This window comes from Garra rufa, chromosome 17, assembly GCF_049309525.1.
Source record: "Garra rufa chromosome 17, GarRuf1.0, whole genome shotgun sequence".
Taxonomy (NCBI): domain Eukaryota; kingdom Metazoa; phylum Chordata; class Actinopteri; order Cypriniformes; family Cyprinidae; genus Garra; species Garra rufa.
The window spans coordinates 28346354-28373765 of NC_133377.1; the positions used below are offsets into that span (position 1 = coordinate 28346354).

A 27412-nucleotide genomic window follows, 5' to 3' on the forward strand; every position below is an offset into this window, starting at 1 on the left:
GGTGTGACATGCTCTAATAGATCTCTGTGCAGCTGTGGTGTCAGGGGAGGGAGTGGCAGACAGAAAGCACACACTCCTATAGCTCTCCATTAATCAGTCTGATGAGAATGGATTATATTGAGCCGGTGTGAAATGGTTCTCATTCATTCTCAACCACACACAACGGAGTGTCGGGCGAGCCTCTGTCAATCACATGCACACACACACACACACACATAGAGTCTCTTTCATATGCACCCACAAACTTTATCATCAACACAATCCAGTTGCATGTCGTCTAACACACTAAAAAGAGCGGATTTATCGACTAGTCTCTGCTAAAAGAGTTTATATTGATGAATGATGTGTGTGAGAGGCTTATTACAGACGTAGGCATATATCAGGTGTGCAATTGTATTGGACAAACAGAAAATGGCTGACAGCTCAGTGAATTTAGGCAGAGGCTGTGCTTGTCCGTAGTAGTGTGTTATCAGCAACTGTTTGTTGAAAGAAAGCAATATGCATTAAAATGGCCAAAGATGTCAATCTGCATGGAAATAAAACAATATATTGACTTCCAAAGCCACTTTGTCATCTCTGTTAACTGCTTTGTCCCTTTGTTTTGTCATAATATGATAGTGGTTAATTCAGTTAATAATTGGCTTTTTATATAAGTTTACACACATTTTTGAACATCTGAATCTTTATATACCAATATTCGTGCATATGAAAGCATGCTTTTATTTTTGTGACTCACTGTTCTGTCAAATCAAATTGGTTTATGCAGGGTTTGTTTTTGTGGATCTATTTTGTCCCAAAAAGCCTTGAATTCTGGGTCCTGTTTTTTCTCATTCTATCTCAGGAATAGCATCTTTTATTATTAATAATACTCATTTACTGACATGCGTACACACACGGTCAGCGGATTATTGGTATTTGTGGACAGCCTTTCTTCTGGCCCCTTATGTACATTTAATATACTTGCGTCGTCTGAAGCCAGTGGACTGTGTGTCATGTGACTGTGTTTGTAATGAAATGCTAGCATACTGCATACTGCCTGCTGTTAAAAAATAAGTATGTGAAGTTCACAATAGAGTGCAATAGCTGTGTTCTGAAAGGAAAAAAATCCTATTGATTTTGTCTATAGGGGAATTGATTTTAACAATACCTTTAATCATTAAAGACATACTGTGGGGTACAAGGCTGTTAATCAATGGCAAATGCTTTTGTTAAAGCTATCAGTCTGTATTATTTCAACTTATTTTTAAAATAATCTGGTTTAACGGCACAACTCTTGTTACTACTACTCTGTTACCTATGATTCTGCAAAGAAATCTCAACCAATCAGAGAATTACAAGCAAATCATACCAAAATATTTTTTTTTTTTGTCAAATCAACATCTAAATCAAATTATGGGATAAAATGCTAATAAAAATGATCAGTAGTTTAATTTTTGTCACAGTTTCATTTACCAGTACTTCATGGGGTTATTTGTTTCCCTTTTTATAGCCATTAATACAGTCTTGTACCTTTATCATTTTGTGTTACTTTTTTAAAGATACTTTTTGCTTTAAATCATACTTTGTAATAGCTTATAACTCTTTAAAAGAGACTTTTTAATCCCTAAGAAAAAAAAGAAGAAGTGGAAAAATACGTCTAGACCCAAGGCTACTCTGTATGCAACAAAGAACGTTCCAAGTTCCGCTGTGTTCATTGTGTTATCCAGTTTTCATCATCATAGAGATAGACATGCTTCTTTATCGGTTATATTTTCAATCCAATTTCTGTGAAAATGCCTTGCCAGTCCAATCAGTTTAAACTACTCCTGTAATTTAGTGTTGAAGTTTTAGATTTGTTTTAAATCTGTTAGATGTTATATTTATATTATGTTAGATGTATATTTGCGTCTCGATTACATTGAGAATCTCCTGCAGAGTGTTTTTATCTACACACACAAACACACAAAGCTCTAGCATGTTCTTCTCTGCGGTTGCTCCTTCCAGTCACTCCTTTCACTTTCCACTCACCTTCACTCCTCTTTTCACCACCCCTCCTTTCCTCTCCTTGTCTTTTGATGCAGACCATCATAATAGCTAAGATTCTCATGCAAAGTTATAAAAGAAAGGAAAAAATGTTCTCTTTTTTACTCCTCACTGGTTTTAGGGCTATTTGTCCTAGTATTTCTGACAGAGAATAACTCTTAAAAGGATAGTTCACCTAAAAATTGATATTTTGTCATTGTCTATGATGACAGAATGTTAATGTTTGGGAGAAGTGTTACTATCATTCTTTTTAAGTAGGTTAGAAGTCAGGTGGCGAGATAGGAAGTGAGTTACTTCTGTGAGAAGACTACTCTCAGGCCCTTCCTCCCTCTCTTCCTTTAGTGGCTTCTCCAGATCCTCCAATGTAGCCCCTACTCGCGTGGTGCTGCTCTCTACCTCCTTCTCTACTCTTCCTCCTCCTCCTCTTCCTCCCTCCACGCAGCTGTCTCCCAGGTACAGGCATGCCTGCGTTTCTCCACTAACCCTCTTCCCTTGCTGCTGACTTTCTCTTCATCTACTTCCTCTCGTTTGTCCCGTCTGTCTCGCCACTCCATTTCCTAATAGAGGCCATGTTTACACCTGTATTAACATCCTTAACAGGTGGTTAGTTGAGACTGATTGCATGACCATTTTGTTATTTTTGAGAGGAAGTCAACAAATGCAACTTTTATGTGCTGAACATGATCTGTCTCACTGTATGTTGATGTCAGGCTGAACTGATGTTCTGAGGATTTATGTATGGGGCTTTTCCATTTAATCCGATTTAACATTTTTTTTTAAAGCCACTCGGAGCAGTTTAAAACTTTTTGTAAAACTCTTTTTGGATGATGGATAGCTAAGTGGATGGTCTTTGCTGTCAAATCAGGATGGATTACTGTTTACTTGTACTTCTTTTATTTGCAAAGCAGCCATGATAATAGAAAAGTGATATGTAAACATTAAGTCAAAACATAAAGTCAATATTATTAATAATAATTATTATTTTTATAACTGCTAATTTAGTGTAAAAAAGTGAATAGGAACTGTCAAACTCAGAAAATTATGGAAGCCCGTTTCCGCCAGGTCAGAAAAAAATCCATGACTTAAAAAGTCGAAATTATGACTTAAACACATTGATCACATGACCACTTCACGCCTTCCATTTTGAATCAGATGATTTGCCATACGCCTTTGAAGTTCCCGTTTCCAGGAGTGTTCTAATGATAAACGGGACATTCCAGAACGAATTACCTTGGCTTAAAACAGTTTGGAGGTCCAAGTTCAGTACACAACTTATTAATAAATAATATAACATTTACAGACAAGCAGAATATATTGTAAAATATGAACGCAACACGCTGAGTTGCACGTTAAGCGTTTTCTTGGGGTAGAGCTGGGCTTGTGTATATATATATATATATATATATATATATATATATATATATATATATATGTATATATATATTGCCAGGGGGGAAATCACACCATGGTCTATGCATCCCTGCTTCTGCTGAATTATTTTTATCCACGGTGAGGATAAAATTATTATTATTATTATTATTAAAGGTTGTATCAGCGATTTCTAGCCTGAAACATAAAGTGTAAAATTCAGCTGATCTTTCATCACGATCCGCTCGCTGCCTGCCCCATAAATTGTCTGTGAAAAAACCGCGTCTCTCTGGTCAGCCTAGGGTCCGAGATATGCCAAAAAAACAATCGGCACTACCAACCTTTCCACAGAAAAACAAACAGTGTTCCAACCAATCAGCGTCAGGGGTTTGGTGTTGTGGACTTTCGCTCCGCCTCCCTCACATCCCTGCACCAGTAGGAAAGTCCACAACACGAACCCCCTGACGCTGATTGGTTGGAACACGGTTTGTTTATCTGTGGAATAGTTGATAGCGCCGATTGTTTTTTTGGCATATCTCGGACCCTAGGCTGACCAGAGAGACGCGGTTTTTTCACAGACAATTTATGGGGCAGGCAGCGAGCGGATCGTGAATAAAGGTCAGCCGAATTTGACACTTTATGTTTTAGGCTAGAAATCGCTGATACAACCTTTAAGAGAAACGAGAGATAGATGGACCTTTTTTAGTGCATTTTTTTCATTTTATACTGATTTAGCATTTTATTAAAATATTAATAAAAATATTGTTATTGTTTCAGTAATAATTATAATAATTATTAGTATTATTGATTTTATTAAGAGAAACAAGTTATAATAATATATTTAATAATACTAAAATATTTTTCTTAATAATATTTTATGGTGCTTTTGTCATTTTACGAACTGAATTAGCAGTTAAAATATTAATAATAATATTATTGTTATGTTATAGGTAATAAAAATAAAAATAATTATTATTAAGAGAAACAAGAGTTGTATTGACTGTTTTTATGGCGCTTTTTTGTCATTTTACACTGAATTAGCAGTTATAATATTAATAATGTTATTGTTAATAATAATAATAATTATTATTATTGTTATTAAGAGAAACAAGAGTTAGATGGACAATTTTATGGCACTTTTTTGTCATTTTACACTGAATTAGCAGTTTTAATAATAATAACAATAGTAATAATAGTATTCGTAGTAGTAGTAATATATATTTAATAATAATAATAATAATACATTTTTCTTAAGAAATAATATTTATTGATAGAAATGAGTTAGATGGACCATTTTTATGGTGCTTTTTTGTCATTTTGTCATTTTACTCTGAATTAGCAGTTAAAATATTAATAATAATAATATTAGTAGTAGTAATATTTATCAAGGGAAACAAGTTGGATGGACCATTTTTATGTTTTTTATTTTTTCATTTTGTCATTTTACACTGAATTATATAGAATTATATTCTGAATAATAATAATACATATGGAAGATGCTTTTCTCCAAAGCAACATTTATGTTGAAGGTTTAAATTTTGTATTTAATTTACTAAGTTTTGTACTTAATTCACCTAAAAGTATAAAGTGACCCTAAACTTAGGAAAGGTGATAAGTAATAATAATAGTAATAATGTGGTATATTATTATTATTTTTATGCAATTATCAGATGCTTTTATCCAAAGCAGCTTACATTACATACATAGGTGTATATTATGTCAGTTAATGGATTTCCTGAGAGTCAATCTTCAGAGTCGAACTTCAGTTACTAGCGCGATGCTCTACTTAGAGTGTCACAAAAACATTTTGAACTCCGTTTACACCTGTATCAACCGCCGTCCAGCAGATGTGAGGTGTAAACATGGTCAGAGAGCTCAAATCCCAGCAGTCTGTGTGTAGTCTCTCCTACTGCATGTTTCTTTCTCTGTTTGACGTGTGTCTTAGAGTAGATTGTGAATGCTCTAATCAGATGCCTGCCAGCACACACTCATAAAAGTTGAAAGTCTGTTTGGTATGCGTCCTCTTTCTTCTCAAACAACAGCACCCGCTCTAGCATATATCCTGAAGTCTCCAAAACCTTGTCAGTGTTCTCCTTTTGAGTGCTTTTCCACCCCTGCTGTGCGTGTGTGTGTGTGTGTGTGTGTGTGTGTGTGTGTGTGTGTCTCTATTCTCTAATCCCTCCCGTGGTGCATGTCTTTCCTCAATGTCTCCGTGTCACACTAATCCACGACGTAAAATCGGCCAAATGCCATCAGATCCTGCGGCGGCCTGATTCTTCTCGCACTCACGCTATGACTATGTCAGAGCAGCGGTTCACCAGGAAATCTCTACATTTGCACAGCATGAACTACAAACCTGAGATAAAACCTCATGCATACTTTTCAACAAATGATTTGAACTGAAAATGACAAAGGAGTCTTAAAGGGATAGTTCACCCCAAAATGAAAATGATCACTTTATGACTTTTGTACAATTAAAGTCGTTAGGTATTTAATGTGAATGTAATGACCATAAATTACATAAAAGCATGGTAAAAGTAATTCATAACAATGGTTTGGTCTTTTGATACAATATGATTGAATGAGGAGCAGATCAAAAATTTTAAGTTGTTATTCACTGAAAATGTAGCACAATTATAAGACTTTATAAGAGAAATAGTTATGATTCACTCATAAACCTGTGTTAATGATTCGCTTTTCTGAATCAGATCTGGTTCTCAGGATCAACTTTTCAAAAATGATTTGTATATTAAACGGAACTCGGGTATTAAGACTTATATGGCTTAATATATTGTAAATGATGTATCTTGCCTAAATATGTAGTGTAAAACCCATGTACGAATTACTTTTTTTTTTTTTTTTTAATCCACATAATTTTATAAATATTTTGGACTATATATACTATTTATTTGTCCACAGGTATCTTCAAATTCCCATAGTTTCTCTTGTTGCTCTTCGACAGACAATTACAACCAAATGCAGCACAATGTGGCATTGGATCAGTATTTTATTTTCTAAGTTGTGTTGTGGTAAAAATAGCAATAGGTAGCGTCAGTAGCTCACCCATTGCAACCATTTTCATGCCGTTTTTTTTAATAATGTAAATCTTTCATACATATTTCAGTAAGAGACATTATTTACGTTATATTAAGCCATACAAGTCTTAATACCCGGTTGCAATTTGGTCTGTTTCTCACAATAACTTATCATATCATTTCAAAGCACAATTAAAAATGTAGTTCATGAGTTATACGGACTTCTTTTATGGTGTTTTTATGGGTTTAATCTTTAAACTTTACAGCTGAGGTCAAAAGTTTACACTCCCCTTTCAGAATCTGCAAAATATTAATTATTTTATGAAAATAAGAGAGATCATACAAAATGCATGTTATTGTTTATTTAGTACTGACCTGAATAAGACATTTCACATAAAAGATGTTTACATATAGTCCACAAGAGAAAACAATAGTTGAATTTATAAAAATGACCCCGTTCAAAAGTTTGCGTACACTTGATTCTTAATACCGTGTTGTTACCTGAATGATCCACAGCTGTGTTTTTTGTCTAGTGATAGTTGTTCTTCAGTCCCTTGTTTGTCCTGATCAGTTAAACTGTCTGCTGTTCTTCAGAAAAATCCTTCAGGTCCCACAAATTCGTTGGTTTTCCAGAAGTTTTGTATATTTGAACCCTTTCCAACAATGACTGTATGATTTTGAGATCCATCTTTTCACACTGAGGACAACTGAGGGACTCGTATGCAACTATTACAGAAGGTTCAAACGCTCACTGATGCCCCAGAAGGATGCATTAAATTTGAAGATCAGGGTAAATTTAACATATTTTGTCTTCTGGGAAACAACTATCTACTGTAGCTTCTGAAGGGCAGTAATATAAATATGATATTTAGGCAAAGTAAGAAAAATGTAAACATCTCCATTCTGTTCAAAAGTTTTCACCCCCCCTAATAGTTGCATATGAGCCCTTCAGCATGACAAGATGGATCTCAAAATCATACAGTCATTGTTGGAAAGGGTTCAAATGCACAAAAATGCTGGAAAACGAAAGAATTTGTGGGAGCTGTGGATCATTCTGGTAAGAACACAGTATTAAGAATCAAGGGGATGTAAAGTTTTGAACGGGGTCATTTTTCATAAATTCAACTATTATTTTCTCTTGTGAACTATATGTAAAAATCTTATATATCAAATATCTATATAATAAACAATAACATTCATTTTGTATGATCCCTCTTCTTTTGTAAAGTAATTAACGCTTTGCAGATTCTAAAAGGGGGATTTAAAATCTCTCTCTTTAAAAAAGAAAATCATATATAATGACAGATTGTTCATTATTGGGTGAACTAATTCTTTAAACAAACAGTTTTAATAAAAAGTAAGCAATTTTTCATCTGAAGGGAAATACAAAATTGTTGTCTTAAGCAAGTTCACTCCGTTACATTTTTGTTTGGACGGCAGTACAGACATGTTCGTAAATAACTTTAATACAGGTTGTCATTTTAAGTGCTGTTTTGTCATTTCCTTACAGCCGATAGCGGCTGCGTGCTGAAATTGTATTTTCTTTAACGCAAGTTGTTTTATGGTCATTTTATGCTTTGTTTTTAATGACTTGTCATTTCTTGTTGTTGTTTTTTTTTCTTCACAGACAGTGTGGCTACAGTAAGGCCAGCCAGGAGGGGGATGAGGAACTCTACTTCCAGTGTGAGTATCACGTTGTGTTTCCGTGTGCCTGTTTCGGCGCATACATGTGCATCCATTCCACAAATCAATTGGACTGTCAGATTTATTTCTGAAGGTGGTAATGGATATAGCTTGTCACAGACTGAGAGCTTAGGTGAAAGAGAAAGGGAAAAAACAGAGTGGAAAATGGAGTGATCAGTGATAAAGAGAGATTAGGGATGTATAAAGTGGCACTGCATTAACGTCTAAGTCCATGTACTGTACGTGCCTTTACACCAGCCAGCCTAATGCTCCAGTCCATTAGCATGTTTCAGACGCCCTCTGTGATGATAAGAGGGGGGAAGGGCGTTACCAGTCTTTGAACAAAGAAAGATGCCACAGTACTGCTGCATCCAGTGTTGAAGTATGTATGGACAATAACATTTTAAGTTACTTCTGCATTCCTTTTTATTATCGGCAGACTGTTTGATCTCCAGAACGGAAGCTCTGTGGATGGATTGAGCATTATTTCACATCGAAAGTGGACAAAGCAGATGTATATTAAAGCCAGGCCCGGCCCTAACCAATTTGGCGCCCTAGGCAAGATTTCAGGTGGCGCCCCGTTGCATCGCAGTAAATTCCACTGCTAGTGTATATACTCATAAGAAACTTAATAGTCTTGGACATTCTTTTATTTAAATCAAGCAATTGCACATTCAAAATACTTAGAAAGAATTAAAGAAACAAATACAAAAAAAGAACTGAACATATGAAATACAATATAAATAGCTTACATAAAGTATTAGATTTAAATACTCCCAAAATAAAAAGTGTAAACAAGTGACATTCACTTATAAATACAATATAAATACTGCACTGTGCAAAATAAGATATTAAAGAAATGAGTAGGCACAAAGAAATGCAAGGATTTCAGGGCTCGCAAAATTTCAAAATCTCTGGTAGCAGGTACTCTTCAGATTTTGGTAGCCCGAAAATTAATTTAACTAGCCCAAATTAAAAATAAAAAAAACTTTTTTTTATTTTTTAAATATTGAAAATCAGATCAGGAGTCTAAATGTCAATCAAAAATGTTTTCAATACACAAATATAGACAAATATCAAGGAAGGAATTTTATTTCACTGTTTAGTGTATCTGCAGAATTTTTAAATATCAATTTAAGGCAATTTATGACCCTTTTTCTCTAAGAGCTGCTATTCGGAAGAGAGAGGGGGCGTCTTAGGCAAGTAGGCTATATTATTATTTCTACTACTACTACTACTACTACTACTACTTAGTAGGCTTTGCAGTTAAATTAATGTGGGCTTATTCTTTTCTGAAGTCATAATACCAACTAATTTTAAGAATAGTGAAAGTTACACTTTTTTTCTTTCTCCATTTCTGGCGCCCCCTGGATGTACGGCGCCCTTAGCATTTGCCTATACTGCCTATGCCGCGGGCCGGCCCTGATTAAAGCGGAGCAATCTCCTGTCACCTCTTCACTGTCTTCATTTAAAAAAAAGTGGCAACAAGCCCAAAAGATCAAATTAATTCATTTAAAAAAGAAAAAAAACAGCTGTACAGTACTGGTGATGCCCAGTTATCTCTTTCGGTGCCGTTTTCCCTCAAACCTGTCTAAACTCTAGCCAGATGTTAGCGTTCTGTTTCACGTACATTAATATTCATGTGTGTGTGTGTGTGTGTGTGTGTGTGTGTGTGTGTGTGTGTGTGTGTGTGTGTGTGTAAGCATGTCAGAGCAGCAGTAGTTTGGTGAGTAATGAGCGTCTGTGCAGAGCAGTCGTGCAGTTGAGGCATTAAATCTGCTGAAACAATGAACACCGGCAAGCTTTATACACTTTTGAGCTGGTTTGTGCCAAGTCTGTCTTACAGCATATCCGTACAGTTTATAAAACTTGTATTTGCATGTCTTCATTAACCTCTTAAACTCTGATCTGTAGTATTTAACATGCTAAAATGCACATTATGCCAGGATGGACACAAAGATTGGCATAGGGGTGTATGGAAAAGACACAAATTTGTTTACATTTTTCTTGCTGCAACTTGATTCATTTTGAGTGCTTGATTTGAGAAAATCCTTGATTGTAATTTGCCCATGTTGAGTAACCAGTAAAATACTGGAAGTGGCGCATTTCACAGACAGGAATTCGTGAAACACATTATTAGATCGTTTTCCAAGGCTGCATGATATATTAAACCCATTTAAAAATCACAAAAAAAGCATAATGCTATTGTGAATTCACAAAGGCTACGATTCAATAAAAGAAAAATATGCAATGTAGGTTTTGTACGAGCGTGCCAGAGCATCTCCGTTCACAGTAAATGCTGCTCTACACAAACTGTCATTATTTACATGTGTGGAGCATCTCAAACTCCATCTCTGCATATTATATATTCATCTGAGAACTTAACGATCGGCATTTTATCCGATTTGTAAGGTAAATCAATTATAAACCTACACAAACACAGGATGATACATTAAAATCTTTCTCAATATGCTAACTGTTCATCACGATTTCAAAATAAAAGTTCAAACCCTCAGAGTTTCCACTTTTTTGATGTCCACATATTCAAGAAATAACAGTGGCTCTATTTGTCTAGAATAGATTAAACCGTATATGAATAATTATTCGTAAAGAATGCCAAAGAGGGCCAATAATGTGTAAATACTGTAGTGTATAGTGTGTGTATGTATGTATATGTATATAGAACTATAACCCAGATAAAATAACGATTCTGTGTATTTTTATTCATATTCAGCGTTATTATATACCTGCTTTTATAATATGAATTTATGTGCTGCTCCTTTAATAACTGCACTCTAAAAACTCCTGGGTTATTTCTTTAACCCATTTTCTGGGTTATTTGTGTTGGGTTAAAATTATGGGTTATTTTTTCAGAGAGTAACCATTTTCTGGGTTATAGGGCTAATATTTTGACCCAACTCCTGGGTTGTTTAGGTTTATGGGTTATTTTTCAAAGAGTAACCCATGTTCTGGGTTCACGACCCTTCCCCCCGCCCCCGCTGTTGTTCTGGTATTTTCTCACAACAGTCGTTTGAAATAACCGTCACTTGAACTTCACGCTCGATCCTTTTTGGCCTGGGCTTCTTCGGTACAACTTCGTCGCGTATTCAAGGTAAGTAAGTATTTTCAGTGTCAATGTAACATAAACTTTTCTGTGTCCATGTCCCCGTTAGTAGTTTAGCACCATTTGCTGAAAAAATGACCATGACTTACCATGGTAATTCTGTGGTTAGCATGTAGTCACCCGCAGATATGTAACTAGTTTAAAGTCCGTGTAAAGTGAAAGTAAATGTGTTTTGAGCTTTTCAGACTAAAGAAGAAAGTGTAATTAACCACCCAGCCAAATTTGAATGATTAAAAATAACGATAAGTTCATGAAATTCGATGTCAAAATGGTTGAAATGCTTTTTACACATCGTTGAGAAATAACGTTACGTTACATGTATGACCTAAATGACTGAATTCATTTTACACGGTGTTTAAATTCTATTTTTCATAAATTGTGCTGTACTTATCTCATTGTTTTAATACTCGTGGTAATACGATAAGTACAGTGCAGCTAGTGGAGACTTCATGCCGCGTTAAGGGGGTCGTACACCGGACGAGAAGCCGCCCTTGCCGCGTCTAGGACAACTCGAGGTATCGCGTACTTTATCAGTTTATGGTCAGCAATATTGTTATGTTTAAGGACATTATGGGTTTAGATAATGCCAGTACTATGTTATGATTGTACTGTATAATTAAAGACCATTGCTGAGACTGCAGTCTGAACACTTAATGTCTGTTAACTAAATTAAATGAGAATATCACCTGAAAATCCAATAACATCAGCAATTTTTCATTCAAGTAGCCGATTTCTGTAAATTAATGTAAAACTAAATTTATATTGCAGCACATGGTGAAGTCAGTATATACATTAACGACGATTTGTGAGAAATAAGAGTAAATTTAATATAAGACTATGTACATTTGCGCGCTCAAGTTTATTTCAAATGTAGGCGCGCGGAATGCACACCGCAGGTCATGTGACATGAACTAACCAATTAGCTTCATCCTTTCCCTTAATAGCATTGAAAGCACTTCCAAGTCGGAGAAACAGTTTATCATAGCTGTACAAGAATAAATATTTTTAAATAAATTTAATAACAGAGCTACTGCAAATGATTTTTAATGCTGAAAATCCATTTATCCTTTCCTGAATCTTCCGCGTGTTTATGGAGAGCGCAGGTCATGGTTGCTTAGCAACGGCACACGCTTCTGGAGCGCAAGCGCACGAGCGCTTTGTTGATAGGATGAAAGCGGCGCGCCTAGCGTTTTCCACGCGTTTTTAGGCGCGACATGTGAACGGCCCCATAAAGAATAATGTGTTTGTATTTTAAATACCCTTCTCGTCCAGTGTGCAACCCCCTTTAGCCGCGGCTAGAGCGACGAGGCAACACAATAGTTGAGTTATGTTAACCAGCTGCGCTGTGCTTATCATACAGTGCTCTACTGGCTTAAGTAGTAAGAGTTAAAGAAACGTCTCAGGTCTTCAAATTGTTGCTAACTTCTATTGCTATGTTTTCTCCAGGTCATTTTAAATGAACAGCTTTGTCGCTGATAAGCTAACTGAGTGGCGGCTGTCTGAGCTGATAGAGAATTTTAGAGGTGAGTGTTTTACTCTTAACTGCCCTCATATCATCTCTCTATACCTAAACATTTTTTTCTTTAATATGTTTTAAATGTGTCAGTGCAAGATTTTGTGACAGTCACAACTTCTTTGACAGTGGGGAATGCATATCTATAATAACCCTTATAGTTAAAAGATACTTGTGCCTTGTCTTTTAGCTGTTATGCATAATAATGGGCCAGATATTCACCTTTGCATTAATGTCATTATTACACTTGTTAATGAAAGAAAATATAGACAGTATAGACTGTATGGAACTCATATGGAAACTGATGCTTACTTAAAAAAAATTTTTTTTTTTTTTTTACAAAGATGTGAATGCACTTAATAAGCAATGGTGTCTAATGAGATGAGTGGGTCATACAAGACATAATATATTGTATGTGTACATGTATCATTTCCGTTAATTTTGCTTTTAGCCCTTTTAACCCCCTAATTGTTCCTTATCTGTACCTGATGTGTGTTATCTCTACTGCAAAACTTTGTAAAAGATTAAAAATGTCTGTTCATTTTCATTTACATATTTCTATAGTTGTTTTATTTTTTCACACACATACTGATACCTAGAATATTGTTAACCTACAGATGCCAAAGGGGAACTAGCGCTAACACTTCTACCCACCATGGTGCCACAGACCGTCTACAGGGTTGGGAAGAAGACTGTCCAGCACTCCATTGAAGTGTCCCGGACAGCGTTCATACACCAAATGCCTGTAAGTACAATGGACCAGTTTCTCAGCACCACTCTGAGAGAGAATATTCTTAATTCTAACTATGCTGAACAGGTGAAAGATGGCAATCCAAGTGACATGTTTCATGTGAAAGCTAAAGGGTGAATCCTGATTTAAAAAAAAAAAAAAAAAAAAAACCTCCAAGGTTCCTCGCAGTTGTATTTCAGTTTTGAGTGATGCCATCTATGGTAGCTAGAAACTGAAGTTGAAGATGTTAAGTTTTATTACTCTGAGTGGTTCTCAATCCACATTTTCTTTTACACATTCATGACCCACTCAAAATGAACACACCAATTAAGAACCACAGTTCATTTGGCTTCCTTGTACAGTTAGTGTCAGCATTATAACACAAACTGGTAGTCTATTATCTTGCTTACAGTTCACCTTCTACACAATATTCACATTCTTTTGTGTATCTTTCTGTCTCTGTCTGTTTTAGGTTGGAACAAATATGGTGGAATACCTCTTGCAATCGAAGCCATTCCTCTCTGTCCTGGGGCTGGGAGACCCCCAGCAATGTGCTTCTCAGGCATTTGTGATATTAGCTGGTCAGGCACTCTGCTTCGGGCAGTTGACGTGTGTTTCAAGGCATTTTATGTTCTTGATATCAACTACCCCAAGCAGTGTGCTCCCGCATGGGAGTTTCTGCAGCAAGTTGTATATCAGATTGAGGGATCTGAATCAAAACCTGTCAAATTTCTTAAGACTGCCTTGCTTAATTGCAGAACTGTTTAATCGTGTTAAGCTGCAGTAAATGACACAACCAATGTTTAAAGCCTCAAGTTCAATCCAGTTATTGAATGTTGTCAAATGTTTGAGAGAATGAGTTGTTTATTTTTCTATTTTTGTAATGTCTAATTGTTATACAATGTTATTACAGTGTGACCTAAAATAAATAGGTCCAAGTGTGTGTGTTTTTTTTTTTTATTGAGTTTAATTTAATGCAATAAAAATGTAAAAGTGCTTGAAGTGTGTAAGTGTTTTATTTTCTAAAATAAGGCATACTGGCATAGTAACCCAAGTTAGGTTATTTTTGACCTCTGACCTTTGGTTAAAAAGGGACCTACTAATTTCTGGGTTATTTCAACCCAGATATTTGGGTTGTTCTTTTGACCCAGAAGTTGGGTTATATTAACTACAATGTTGGGTTATTGTAACCCAGCATTTGGGTCAGGTATTCAACCCAGAAGTTGGGTCAAAAAGAATAACCCATTTTTCTGGGTTGAAATAACCCAGAAATTAGTTGGTCCCTTTTTAACCCAGGATTTGGGTCAAAAATAACCCATTATGGGTTAGTTTTGACCCAGGAGTTTTTAGTGTGTGGTATGTTATTAGTCAATCAGCATTAATTGCTGGTTTTAGTTTCAGCAATTAGTTTCATCAACTAAATTAAATGGTTATATAATGCAAGAATCATAACAAAAAAAAAAATACACTTCCATTCAAAAGTTTGGGACTTGTAATGTTTTTAAAGAATTCTCTTGTGCTCATCAAGGCTACATTTATTTGTTTGTATTACATTTATTTAAAAATACAGAAAAAAGCAGTTATATTGTGAAATGTTATTACAATATAAAATAATGGTTTCTGTTTTAATATACTGTAAAATATAATTTATCTGTGATGCAAAGATCCTTCAGAAATCATTCTAATATGCTGATTTATTGTTAGAATTATCTGTGTTCTAAGTTCAAAAGAACAGCATTTGTTCAAAATATAAACCTTCTCTAACAATCTAAGTCTTTGCTTATATATATATATATATATATATATATATATATATATATATATATATATATATATATATATATAAATGATCATTCAGAAATCATTATTGTGCTGTTTAATATATATATATATATATATATATATATATATATATATATATACGTACGGATACGGATAATAAATAGTATATAAGAATGATTTCTGAATGATCATGTGACACTGAATACTGCAGTAATGATGCTGAAATTTCAGCTTTGATCACAGGAATAAATTAGTTTTGAATGTATATAAAAATAAAAAAATAAACATTTATTTCACATTGTAGTACTATTTCACAATATTGCATTTTTTCTGTATTTCTGATTAAAATTTTGAACGGCAGTGTATATCAAAAATGAATGACAGCACGAAAAGTTGTTTTATCTGGGTTACGTAACACAATCTTGTACTTTCTGGAAATGAGGCCAAATGTTCACTCTTCAAGGTAGAATTTAGGGAATCCTAAGAATGAAATCCTAAGAATGAAATTTCAAACAAGAACCACTCATTGAAAAAAATGAGAGGAGTGCAATTAGTACAAAAAGAGTACAAATTCATTTTTTTTCCCACAGGAAACAAGCATGAGCAAAATACTCTAACAGTCTCATGCTGAATAATTTCCCATGTTTCATAAATTAAATCCCATCAGCATCATCACAGATCAGATCATCTCTTGCTCTGGTTTCGCCCTGGGCTCAGTTCTGGTGACCCATCGTGCATGATCTCCATCTCCCACCGTCATTTGTTTTACAGATTTGCTCTTCCATCTGTTATACAACTGGCCCTATAAGCGCACCCTCTTTTCACCCTGCATGCTTGTTGTGTTTGTTTTATATGCATATTTTTGGATGACCTAGAAACAATGGTAGGGATCAGTGCTTTAGCTGTCATTATGAAATCACTGAGGCCTACTTTGATTGTGTGTGGAACCGGCGACTGTGTGTTAATGGTTAAATATGCAAACTTATATGCATATACATGGTTTGTGGTTGCTAGCGTATTGGGATTTACATGGGTACCGTATGCATTTGGGACACAATTGTCCGCAGAACTAAATCTGACAAGGCATATTCCTTTGGGGAATGTCTTCAAAGGTAAAAAGGATCATTTAAGTGTATAAATAAAATGCGTGTGCATATACGTACTTCTATTTTAGTTCCTCCCATATAGTATTTCTTTGATTTTGTTCATATTATGTTCATATTACTTATGTTCATGTTTAGATAACAAGGCGAAGTGTTTGTGTGCCTGGTTCTTTGGGGATCTGGGAATTTGTTTTGTTTCCAAATGTCAATTCATATACAGTAATTTATGCAAATTATAGACTTAATGACTTTAATGTAAGCTTGTGCAATTGAGTGCACTTTGTTTTGTATTTTTGAACATTTCATTGTTTATTTAATTTTAGTTTAAGTTGGTTTTAATGGTTTAGATTTTTTAAAACTATTTTTAATTGTAAATTTGGTTTCAGATATTTTATATATAATATGACAAGAACTCAAAAGTAAACTGTGTCAGAACAAATTCATCTTGATCATCACAAATAAATTACAGTCAAACCAAAATATATTCAGACACCTTCAAAATTTCTCACATTATCACAATTTATTCACTATAGTTTAGAAAATGGTAATAAAATATGATTCATAATAATAAATGATTTCAAAATAAATTCATCTTGATAATGTCAGATAACTTTGATAGAAATGTATGTAACAAAACATGGTCAGGTCAAAGTGTCAAATCATTTTTTTCTTTTTTCTTTTTTCTTTTTTTTTTACAGAAATATCACGATTCACAAATTTATCACAATTCTTTGTTGTGTTGGTTTTACTATTTTACAAATTGTCTGAGCAGTACAGCCAAACTAATTTCTCTATTTTAAAACCAAAGCCTTACAAGGTAACAAAATATAAAACGAAAAGAACGTCAGATGTTTAAGCCAAAGTGGGAAAAGATAAAAATCTTTATCATTAGTTTATTACAAAATAAAAACAAAGATAGGCTACATGTTACAAATACTGATATACAAATAAAACAAACTTCAAACTGCTTTGATTTTCAGGTACAGTAGGTGTATTTATCAGTAGAATTCAAGAAATTGAATTAACAAATATAAAAATAAAACACTATATGCACTATGTACATTAAAGCAACTGTATTACAAGTTCTTCAGTCAAGAGCAGGTAGTGATTTTTTCTTTGTGCTTTGTTTTATTAGCCTACCATCACCCAAAAATGGCAATTCTTTAATCATTTACTCACTCTCAAGTTTTAAAATATATTTTGTAGAATTTGGGTAAACAAACGGTTGCTGGTCCCCAGTTACTTCTATAGGATTGTATTTATTTTTTCCCACTTTCAAAGTAGTTGGGGACCAGCTACTGTTATCAACATTCTTCAAAATTTCATAAACTGTCCCTTTAATGACAATCGGCAGCATGTTTATGTCTTTACATCACTTTAAGAGCTGCAGGCATCTAATATACAGTCACGCATCCGTTTTTTTTCTCAACTGTTTACTTTAACTTTAGACATAACCAACTGTGTTATGTAATCCTTGTGTGTTTTTTAAGTGCATGCCAGAACAGTGCACGATATTTAAGTGCTGTCCCGTGAGTGAATATATGTTGTGTTGTACAGTATAAGATGGAGGCACACTGTAGCACGATACTACGATATTTTTCAAAAGCAGATCGTGGAGACATTTTAGTCATCCACGATAGGGCTGGGCGATTAATCGAAAAGTAATCGAAATCGACATTCAGAACCTATAATCGATCAAATTTTTCCAGGTCGATTATTTCGATTACTTTCCCTTTAAAAACAGGGAGGCGCCGGAGTTCACACGGGGGGCGCGGGAGCTGATATGCTTAGAGGTAGAGACCTGCGCGTGACAGATTTTTCAGTCTGCACGGAAATATATGTTATCTTGTCCCACTCCTGCCCGTGAGATTCATGTTTTGTCCCTCTCCCGCCCGCAAAAGCCTGCATTGAAGTTACCTATACAGATTTTTTGAGTACATCGATCTTATTCTTAACAGAAAAGCAAGCATCGGCTGCTGCGTGCATGCATGGCAGAATGCGAGCAAACAACACTCCCTGCCTATGTCAGTTCATCGCGATCTCATACAACTCTTATAACACAATGAATATATGCACAATGAATATTTAACAGTGTCTACACTTCGTGTGTTGCAATGAGTGGATTCGTGCGCAAGCAATATTAAGCAGTGCACAAGAACTTTTGAGCGGTGAGTGGATTCTAATTTCTAACTTAAGCCTTGCATTCCAGAAACTTCCCATTCTTACACCTGTTAATCATTTTTAAGTTATATTAGTTGTTTGTGTTGCTTTTGTGTAATAGATGAATGACAATTTGTGTGTTTTTAGATATTTTATGTTTATATATTTCTATTTTCCGGGAGTCCCTCCAATCATTTTATTCTCCCGCATCCCGCACACACACGAGTTTCTACCCACTCGCGCATCATGTTTTGTCTCGCGCCGCACTCTGTTTCTGTGCAGGTCTCTACTTTGAGGTCAAATAAAGATGTATAAAATGTTTCACTAATAATTTTATATAAAAATGTTTTTAAATCATATGCTTACAATGCCAATATAAGGCAATTTAAAAAAAAAAAACAATTAAACAAGTGTAATTGACAGTATTCTGACGATCCGGCGTTTCAATCTACAAATCACCAATGTTTACCATGGTTTTACTGTAGTAACACTGACAGTAACCATGGCACGGCAGAAAAGTACTGCTTATTTTCATTGAAACATTGAAAATAATTTATTTTGTTTCCAAAAGTGCAAGTTATTTATTTTCACTAATTTAAGAAAAATGTGACTGTTCGTTTTAAGCAATGTGTGCTTTAATTTCAGTTGTTCAACACTGATGTTCAATAAATAATCATAGATAGTAGATAGTGTGTGTTTCCTTCAATTATTTTAAAATCAAGTAATGCACCCTTCATTCAAAAATCTCTCACTTGTAATATGTGAGCATATTTACTGTACAAAACTTGTCAGTGAACTATGAGGGCAAAAAAATAAATATTATATAAATATAATTAAATATAATTTTATTAATAAATAAAATAATAGTTCATTAATCGTAATCGAGTTAAAATGTTCAATTATTCGAGATTTTGAATTTAGGCCAAATCGCCCAGCCCTAATCCACGATCAAAAATCGTCATATCGCACACCCCTACTCTACTGTAAATGCAGTAATTCTGCAGTAATTTATCTACCATAGCTCTGGTGTCTTTAGGGCATTGTTTGATCCAGCAGCAAGGACTGGACTCACTAAGATCTTGTTTGAGTCTCTGAGGACCCTTGTTGTACAACAACTAGTTTGCCAAAGTTTGTGACATAGAATGTAATGTATTTATGTGTTTGGATCGACTGAACAAGACTTACTTTCACATTGTTTTTGCAACATTTCACTTTTGCACACGTTGTTGTTGTTGTTGTGGTGGTGGTGGTGTCATCAATTTTTAGATTTAACTGGCAGAATAAAGTATCAGTATTAAAAAAAGTAGCATTGTTGTGCATATTTACAGTTTTCTAATAGTTTCGACATTTAGTTTTCTTAAACATATTATGCAGCTATAACTTTGGTGTGCATGTATGAAAGCTTCTGTCGCTGAATCAGTTAGTTTGCTAAAGACAAACCCAAACAAAAACTAATAGGAAGTGAGCTGAACTGGACCCCTAAATCACTGTAATAACAGCCTCACGCGTGAATACGGTATGTGCTAGAAAAACCTCATTCCTGTTGAAGAGGCTTTCGATCCTGAGTCGCACTCTCATGATGGAATGGAGCACCTTTAATTTGCTTTGTAATTGTATTCTTAAGTATGTGTGTATGTATGTGAGCTTCAGATCAATAAGCTGTTATGAGACTGTGAAGTTGAGACCCTGGTCTGCTTCGGGTCGATGTTGACTTGTAAGCACATTTCAGTCAGACTGCCGCACTGCCTTCGGGTAGATGAAGCATGACATAATGCGAGGATACAGCAATAGAATACAGCATATAAGTGATAAAATAGTGTTTTTCATGTTTTTCATATCTGGTGATCTTTTATCAATTTTATTTTCAGATAAATTAGTTCATTAGTTATGTTTTAATATTCGTTTGCATCATATGTGACCCTAGACCACAAAACCAGTCACCAAATTAAGATTTATACATCATCTGAAACCTGAATAGATATTTTTCCATTGATGTATGGTTTGTTAGGATAGGACAATATTTGGCCGATATACTGGAATCTGGGTGCTAAAACATCAAAATATTGAAATAATCACCTTTGAAGTTGTCAAAATGAAGTTCTTAGCTGTGCATATTACTAATCAAAAATTAAGTTTTGATAAATTTCCTTATGGAACATGATTTTTACTCAATATCCCAATGATTTTTGGCATAAAATACACATTGATAATTTTGACCCATGCAATGTATTGTTGGCTATTGATGTAAATATACCTGTGCTACTTATGACTGGTTTTGTGGTCTAGGGTCACATATGTTTATAAGTATACTACACTGTAAATACTATGTTAGTGTATTAGATCGTACATGTTCAGTTACATTGATATCATGCAAAGCTCAATGCCTTGATGTTTGTTAAAATAGCAAACTATGTGATATTCACCATGTAGTGAATAGTGAATGAGTTAATGCATCAGCGCATTTAGACACTGTATATGCATCAATGCTTTAAATGCCTCTTGTCGTTTATGTTCTCTCATGCATGTTTTGAGATGTTGTGATGGACATGAGCAGAGGCGAAATTTCCGTTTTTCCATCCTCTCTTTCCACACTGACAGCTACTCTCATATGTCATATGAGAAAGTCAGATCAGATTTCATCACTTGCAAATGGTCAAGATTTGAAAACCAAAATGTATGAACAAAGTATATGAATTTCTGATACCTAAAATGACTTTTGAGAGTTAACAGTGAATGAATCAATACTAATAGTGAGTGTAGCACCACTAATTGTATATGTATGTATATTTTTTCATTTTTCAGTTAAAATCCCAACCAGAAGGACCTACATTGACCCAGAAACCTGTGAAGATTTGCTTCAGGCTGTTCATGCCTTTGCCAAAGAGCTGGACATCTCTAGCATCAAGATTGAGAGGATAGTCCATACAGGTACCAGACATCAAAATCTCCTTACTTCACTCTTACTTTTCCCATCATCCTATTCATATTCCTGCAAATTTGTTTTCTTTTTGTGACCATTTTATAGTTTTTCAATGCACTCACCCCCTTGTCATCCAGGATGTTCATGTCTTTCTTTCTTCAATAATAGTTTTTTGAGGAAAACATTTTAGGGTGTTTGTCCATATAGTGGACTTCTATGGTGCCCTGATTTTGAACTTCAAAAATGCAGTTTAAATGCAGTGTTTGCAAAGTAAACATGCAAAGAAGATAAAACACCCTTTGCAAAAAAAGGGTAAAACTGTGAAGTAAGACGATTTTGAAGCGATGGGAGCTTTTCGACATACCCTGGAAAAAAAGAGTTCAGGCAGAGCAAGACAAGAGGAGCATTTGAGGTTAAAATGTATATAAATTGTTTTTTTGTTTTTTTTAAATAAACAATTAGGGCTGCACGATGTTGTGAGGCGCGTTTAGTCAATGAAGCCGGTACTTTGATTAGTAGTAAATCGATTTTGAGCGCGATTTGGCGTAGCTTGTCAGTGATTTACACCTCTGAACGCTCCAGCTGAACGCACGTGATGGAGATTTACTACTAATCAAAGTACCGGCTTCATTGACTAAACGCGCCTCACAACATCGTGCGATTAATCGTGCAGCCCTATAAACAATCGTTTTGCTAGATAAGAGCCTTCTTCCTCAGCTGGGATTGTTTACAGCCGCATTTGGAATCGTTTGAAGCTGCATTTAAACTGCAAGTTCTGGAAGTTGAACTGAAAGTTCAAACGTAGGCACCATAGAGGTCTACTATGTGGACAAAAGTCCTGAAATGTTTTCCTCAAAAAAAAAACACAATTTCTAAAAACTGAAGAAAGAAAGACATGAACATCTTGGATGACAAGGGGGTAAGTACATTATCTGTAAATTTTTGTTCTGGAAATGAGCTTCTCCTTTAAGATCTATGAAAATTGTTTGTCCACAAAATTTCAATGAATGAGGACAGGAGCTTTCAAGCTTCAAAAAGAAACCAAAGCATCATAGGAGTATCATAAATATGGTCCATATGTCATTTATCAATCAATATTTACAACATTAAGTTGAGTAGATTTTATTTATATATTTATTTATTTGCTGTGTTTTAAAAGGCTAGTTCATCCAAAAATAAAAAACTCTGACATTAATTACTTACCCTATGTCATTCATCTTTGGAACGCAAATTAAGATATTTTTGATGAAATCCAAGAGCTTTCATCAAGAGCGCGGTAAGGACTGACATGGAAAAAAAGACATTTTTGAATTAAGTTGAACATTTTTTTGTTTTCTTTGTGCATAAAAAGTATTGTTGTGGGTTTATAACTTTACGGTTGAACCACTGATGTAACATGGACTATTTTAACAATGTCCTTACTACCTTTCTGAGCCTTAAACATGGTAGTTCCATTGCTGTCTATGCAGGGTCAGAAAGCTCTCGGATTTAATCAAAAATATCTTAATTTGTGTTCTAAAGATGAATAAAGCTCTAACAGGTTTTTTTTATGACAGGAGGGTGAGTAAATAGTGACAGAATTTACATTTTATGTAACTGTTCCTTTAAATGACGAGCAGTGTTCTCGTTTATGCTATATTATGAGACACAATCATGATCAAGTGAACACTTGTCTTCTTTAGGAGACTTTGGGGAGGTGTGTCGAGGTTGCCTGAAGCTTCCCAGCAAACGCGAGTTGCCTGTGGCCATAAAGACCCTTCGTGCAGGCTGCTCAGAAAAACAGAGACGCTCATTCCTCAGCGAGGCGGGAATTCTGGGACAGTTCGATCATGCCAACATTGTGCGTCTGGAGGGAGTCATCACCAGAGGTCAGTAGAGACAAAGAGATTGTGCAATGAATGGCTGACAAGGAAGAAAAGAGAGATGCATGGGATGTCCCTCTGTAGAAAATGAAAGCTGTAGGGCGATTGGGACGATTCCTTGCAGGATAGGGAAAGACAAAGAACGAGAGGAATTAAGGATTTGATGGCCCTTACCTGAAAGAGATTCAGGAGGCAGAATAGATGGTATGTCCCTCCACTGAAAAAGAAAAAGGAGGGATGAGCCGGCAGTAATGGAAAAGAGAATGATAAGCCATTGATTGGGCGGTTTATTAGGAAGTGGACCCCTGAATAAATGGGCCGGTCCTCAAAAGCGCAAGAACTGAAAGGGAGGGAAAGGTCGATACTTGCAGGATGGATGATCATCAGTGGTTAAAGATCAAAGACAATGAGGAGCTGTAGATGTTATCACCTCCAGGAAGGACAGAACCAGAAGAATCGAGCTTATATGAAACTGGTAACTCTCAGTCAACAAACGTGATGGAAGAAAACTTGGCTCGGGGTAGAGATGTACGGAGAGAGAAGAGCAGATCCATCTTTGGATTGATCGATGTGATGTTCCTAGAGATAAAACAGCTAGATGGATTTGCCTAGCGTGTTCTTGCCGAAAGGGATGAGGGATGATGAAGGTGTTTTGGAGACGAGGAAGACCAGAGGGGAAGGCAGATTTGCTGAATTAAAGAACTAGAAGTGCTGATATTAGTCTGGGACTTTGTGTATTTGTCCTGAAGGATGTATTAATGTTTGTGACTTAACATTGATTCTACATATAGAGAATGATAGAAATGCATGCATGAAGAGACGCATTAAGAGTGTTGGATAGTGTGAATGTGTATGTAGATTTTGCTTCAGGACCTAGAATTGCCAACACAATACAGTACCAAATAGTTATAATTTATTTAATTAAAAATACATATATATTTACTCTCACTGATTAATTTAATTTGTCCTTAAAGAGATAGTTTACCCAAAAATGAAAATTACCCCATGATTTACTCACCCTCAAGCCATCCAAGGTGTAAATTACTTCTATTAAAAAAATGTCCTGGCTCTTCCAAGATTTATAGTGGGATTGAATGGCTGTTGAGATTTTGAAGTCCAATAAAGTGCATCCATCCATCATAAAAGGTGCCTCACACGGCTCTGGTGTGTTAATAAAGGTCTTCTGAAGTGAATCAATGCGTTTCTTTAAGAAAAATATAAATATTTACAACTTTATAACCCATAATCTCTACACTCTTAAAAATAAAGGTGCTTTAAAGGGTTCTTTACAGCGATGCCATAGAAGAACCATTTTTGGTTCCACAAAGAGCCATTCAGTAAAAGGTTCTTTAAAGAACCATCTCTTTCTTACCTTTTTATAATCTGAAGAACCTTCAGAGAGCAAAACCAAACACCAGTCATGAATTGGAAGTACAAAACAATTATTTACAAAGAAAAATGTTTTGTAAGTTGTGTAAGATTGTAAAAGGGATTAATTACACATATAATTTATAATTTAGATCAAAGGGAAATCGAATATGATTCAATAGGGAATTTAAACAGAATCGCTTTTTTTACTGCTGTTCAAGAGTCGACCTGCGATTCATTCACAAGCCGTAACAGAAACTCTGCGATGGACATTACTATCCAGAATATAGTGAAAACACTATATATTAGCACAGTAGCAAAATCAGCAGTTTAAGACATTAACTTGTAAGCACAAAACACAAGATACTTATCTTTTTTAATAAAAATATGATTTTAATGGATAAACCTAACACATACAAACTAAACTAACATAAACACACACATTCACACAGGTTGCAGAAAGAGAAAGTGAGGAAAGAATGAGTTTAAAGGAATGAAAATATGAAGTCCCAAGTTAGCAATATGTGCAATTGCTTAGACCTGAACAACCATCAATCACTTAATTAACCCTCGTATTGAGTCTCTCAAAGAGGTTATTAAACTTTATATCAAAATGCACCAGTTCAGTAAGATTCTGGAGGTTACTTGCGCGTTGCCTTTGGGAATTCCTTTAGTTGCGTCGCTTCAGAAAGGGGCTTTCCCGAGGTTGCTGATTGGTTGGTTCTGTGGTCCTTTGTGTGCTTGGGGGTTGGCTGGATATGAGAGTTGCGTGCTGTTGAAGTTGAGGTCAGCGAAGACGTTTAGGTCGGTCGCGGCTTGCACAAACTTAACTAGAAACGAAACTCTCAACGGAAAGAAATAAAAAAAAAAGATTAAAGAAAAAGATAGAAGTGTGGTGATCTCCTCATGTTTCCTTTAGATGAGGAGGCTGGCATTCAGGCCAGGCGGCGTCGAGACGCGGCGGCGCGAAGCATGCGAAGAGCGTTGTAAGGAGTAAGAAAAGTTGCAAGAGATAAGAGGGAGATTTTAGGGTGTCCTGGGTATTTAAACTCAGCTTTTGGACACATCCCCAAATGGTGTCTTGACCAATTAGAACATTGGCTGAACTCCGGTGGGCTGCTGGTTCCACCTTCCAAACCATAAATCACAATGTTATCTTATTAGTCCCGTGATCCCAAATTCCCGCTCTTTGCAGAGATAAATTTGGACATGATTTCTATAACAAGACTATAATACATTTCGCAAAGAATTGAATTACAGGAACATTTTGAGAATGCGATTTCCAGACCGTGCATATCAAACACCAATATAAACCATTAAACTATTCAATAGTTATCAAAAGGGACATACACAATAAGTGATTAAAACATAATAGGCAAATGTATGGGTTACATATATGAATAGGAAATTATGCAGAGAAATGATGAGTTGCTCATGAGTCCTTTAAGCATAATTTTGGGTGCATATGTATATATACATATATCAATGGCAGTTTTCTGTGCCATACTGTGTTCTGTGAGGAACAAAGAGGTCGAGAGGCCATGGAAGGAATTTCAGGATCTGTCCTCTGTGTGGGGGAAAACCAACCATATCGCTAATGACTTTACTCATGTGATGTTCAAGTTGTGCATCTCTTTGACCATTAATCTTGGTTACTTGCTCCAAATTTGACAATCTCCTTATTCGAAGGATTTGATTATGAAGAAGTGTCTTTGTGTTAATTTTGCGAGTTCTTAGTTAGTTAGGTTGGCTTCAGGCTGGCGGTCTGGCGCCAGGCTATCAAACGTTAGATTTATGATGGGGCCTCTTGTGGAATTTGTCTGTAGAAGTGTTCTAACTTCTAATCGACTCTCTTAAATTGTTTGATTCGCGCTGATATCCCTACAGTTGTAAATATGTATTTTTTTTCTTATACAAACACATCGATTCACCTCAAAAGGCCATGTGGAGTACTTTTTATGATGGATGGATGCACTTTATTGGACTACAAAGTTTCAACAGCCATTAACTGGACATTTTTTAATAAATCAGATTGTATTCATCTGAAAGAAGAAAGTCATACAAACCTAGAATGGCTTGAGCATGAGTACATCATGAGGTAGTTTTCATTTTTGGGTGAACTATCCTTTTAAAAGTATAATTTTGTGAAAAATACCAATAATGTGCTTAAACTTTTGAACATTAGTGTACTATGTAGTTACTCATGATTGGTCAGGTCTAGTGAGCTTTGCAGAGTATGTCTATATAGTACATAAAACTCTCTTATTTGAATAGAGTAAAAGAAAATCCAATTTAAATGTTCCCTTATTTGAATTTATATTGTAATTCGTTATCAAAACATAATTGGTTCTTGTTTTAATTGTTGTTTTAAATGAAGTGTAAGAGACCATTTATTCAGTGGTATTTTGGAGAGAAGAATGAATTGGGATTTTGGGATTGAATTAGCCTGTCTAAGTGTGTGTGTGTGTGTGTGTGTGTGTGTGTGTGTGTGTGTGTGTGTGTGCGCAGTGAGCGCAACAGCAGATGTTCACATTGGAATAATTGGTGGCCAAATCACAGCAAGCCCCCTTAATGACTCTAATCTTTCTCCCTGACTTCTCCTCCTCCACCTGCAAATCTCGTTTTTTTTTTTCCTGCCATTTTGCCTGAAAGCTACACACCCTCCTCTTCATCCACCTGTCAGACCTCCACACCTCAGGTGGGAAGGACCCAGAACTGAGAGCCCAGTAGGAGGTCTTCTGA

At 35.4% G+C, this 27412-nt stretch overlaps 1 protein-coding gene across 2 annotated transcripts in view; it reads left to right on the plus strand.

The window, feature by feature from the left end:
- The window catches only part of LOC141290032 (ephrin type-A receptor 7), a 200858-nt gene that overhangs the window by 161742 nt on the left and 11704 nt on the right, over positions 1–27412 (plus strand). The window contains exons 9-12 of one of the 2 annotated variants that reach the window (XM_073822228.1): positions 2365–2475; positions 8053–8108; positions 21323–21448; positions 23123–23308. In XM_073822228.1, coding sequence (XP_073678329.1) covers positions 2365–2475; positions 8053–8108; positions 21323–21448; positions 23123–23308 — 479 coding nt within the window. The remainder of the gene's footprint in view (positions 1–2364; positions 2476–8052; positions 8109–21322; positions 21449–23122; positions 23309–27412) is intronic. The other variant, XM_073822229.1, reaches the window with a different exon arrangement.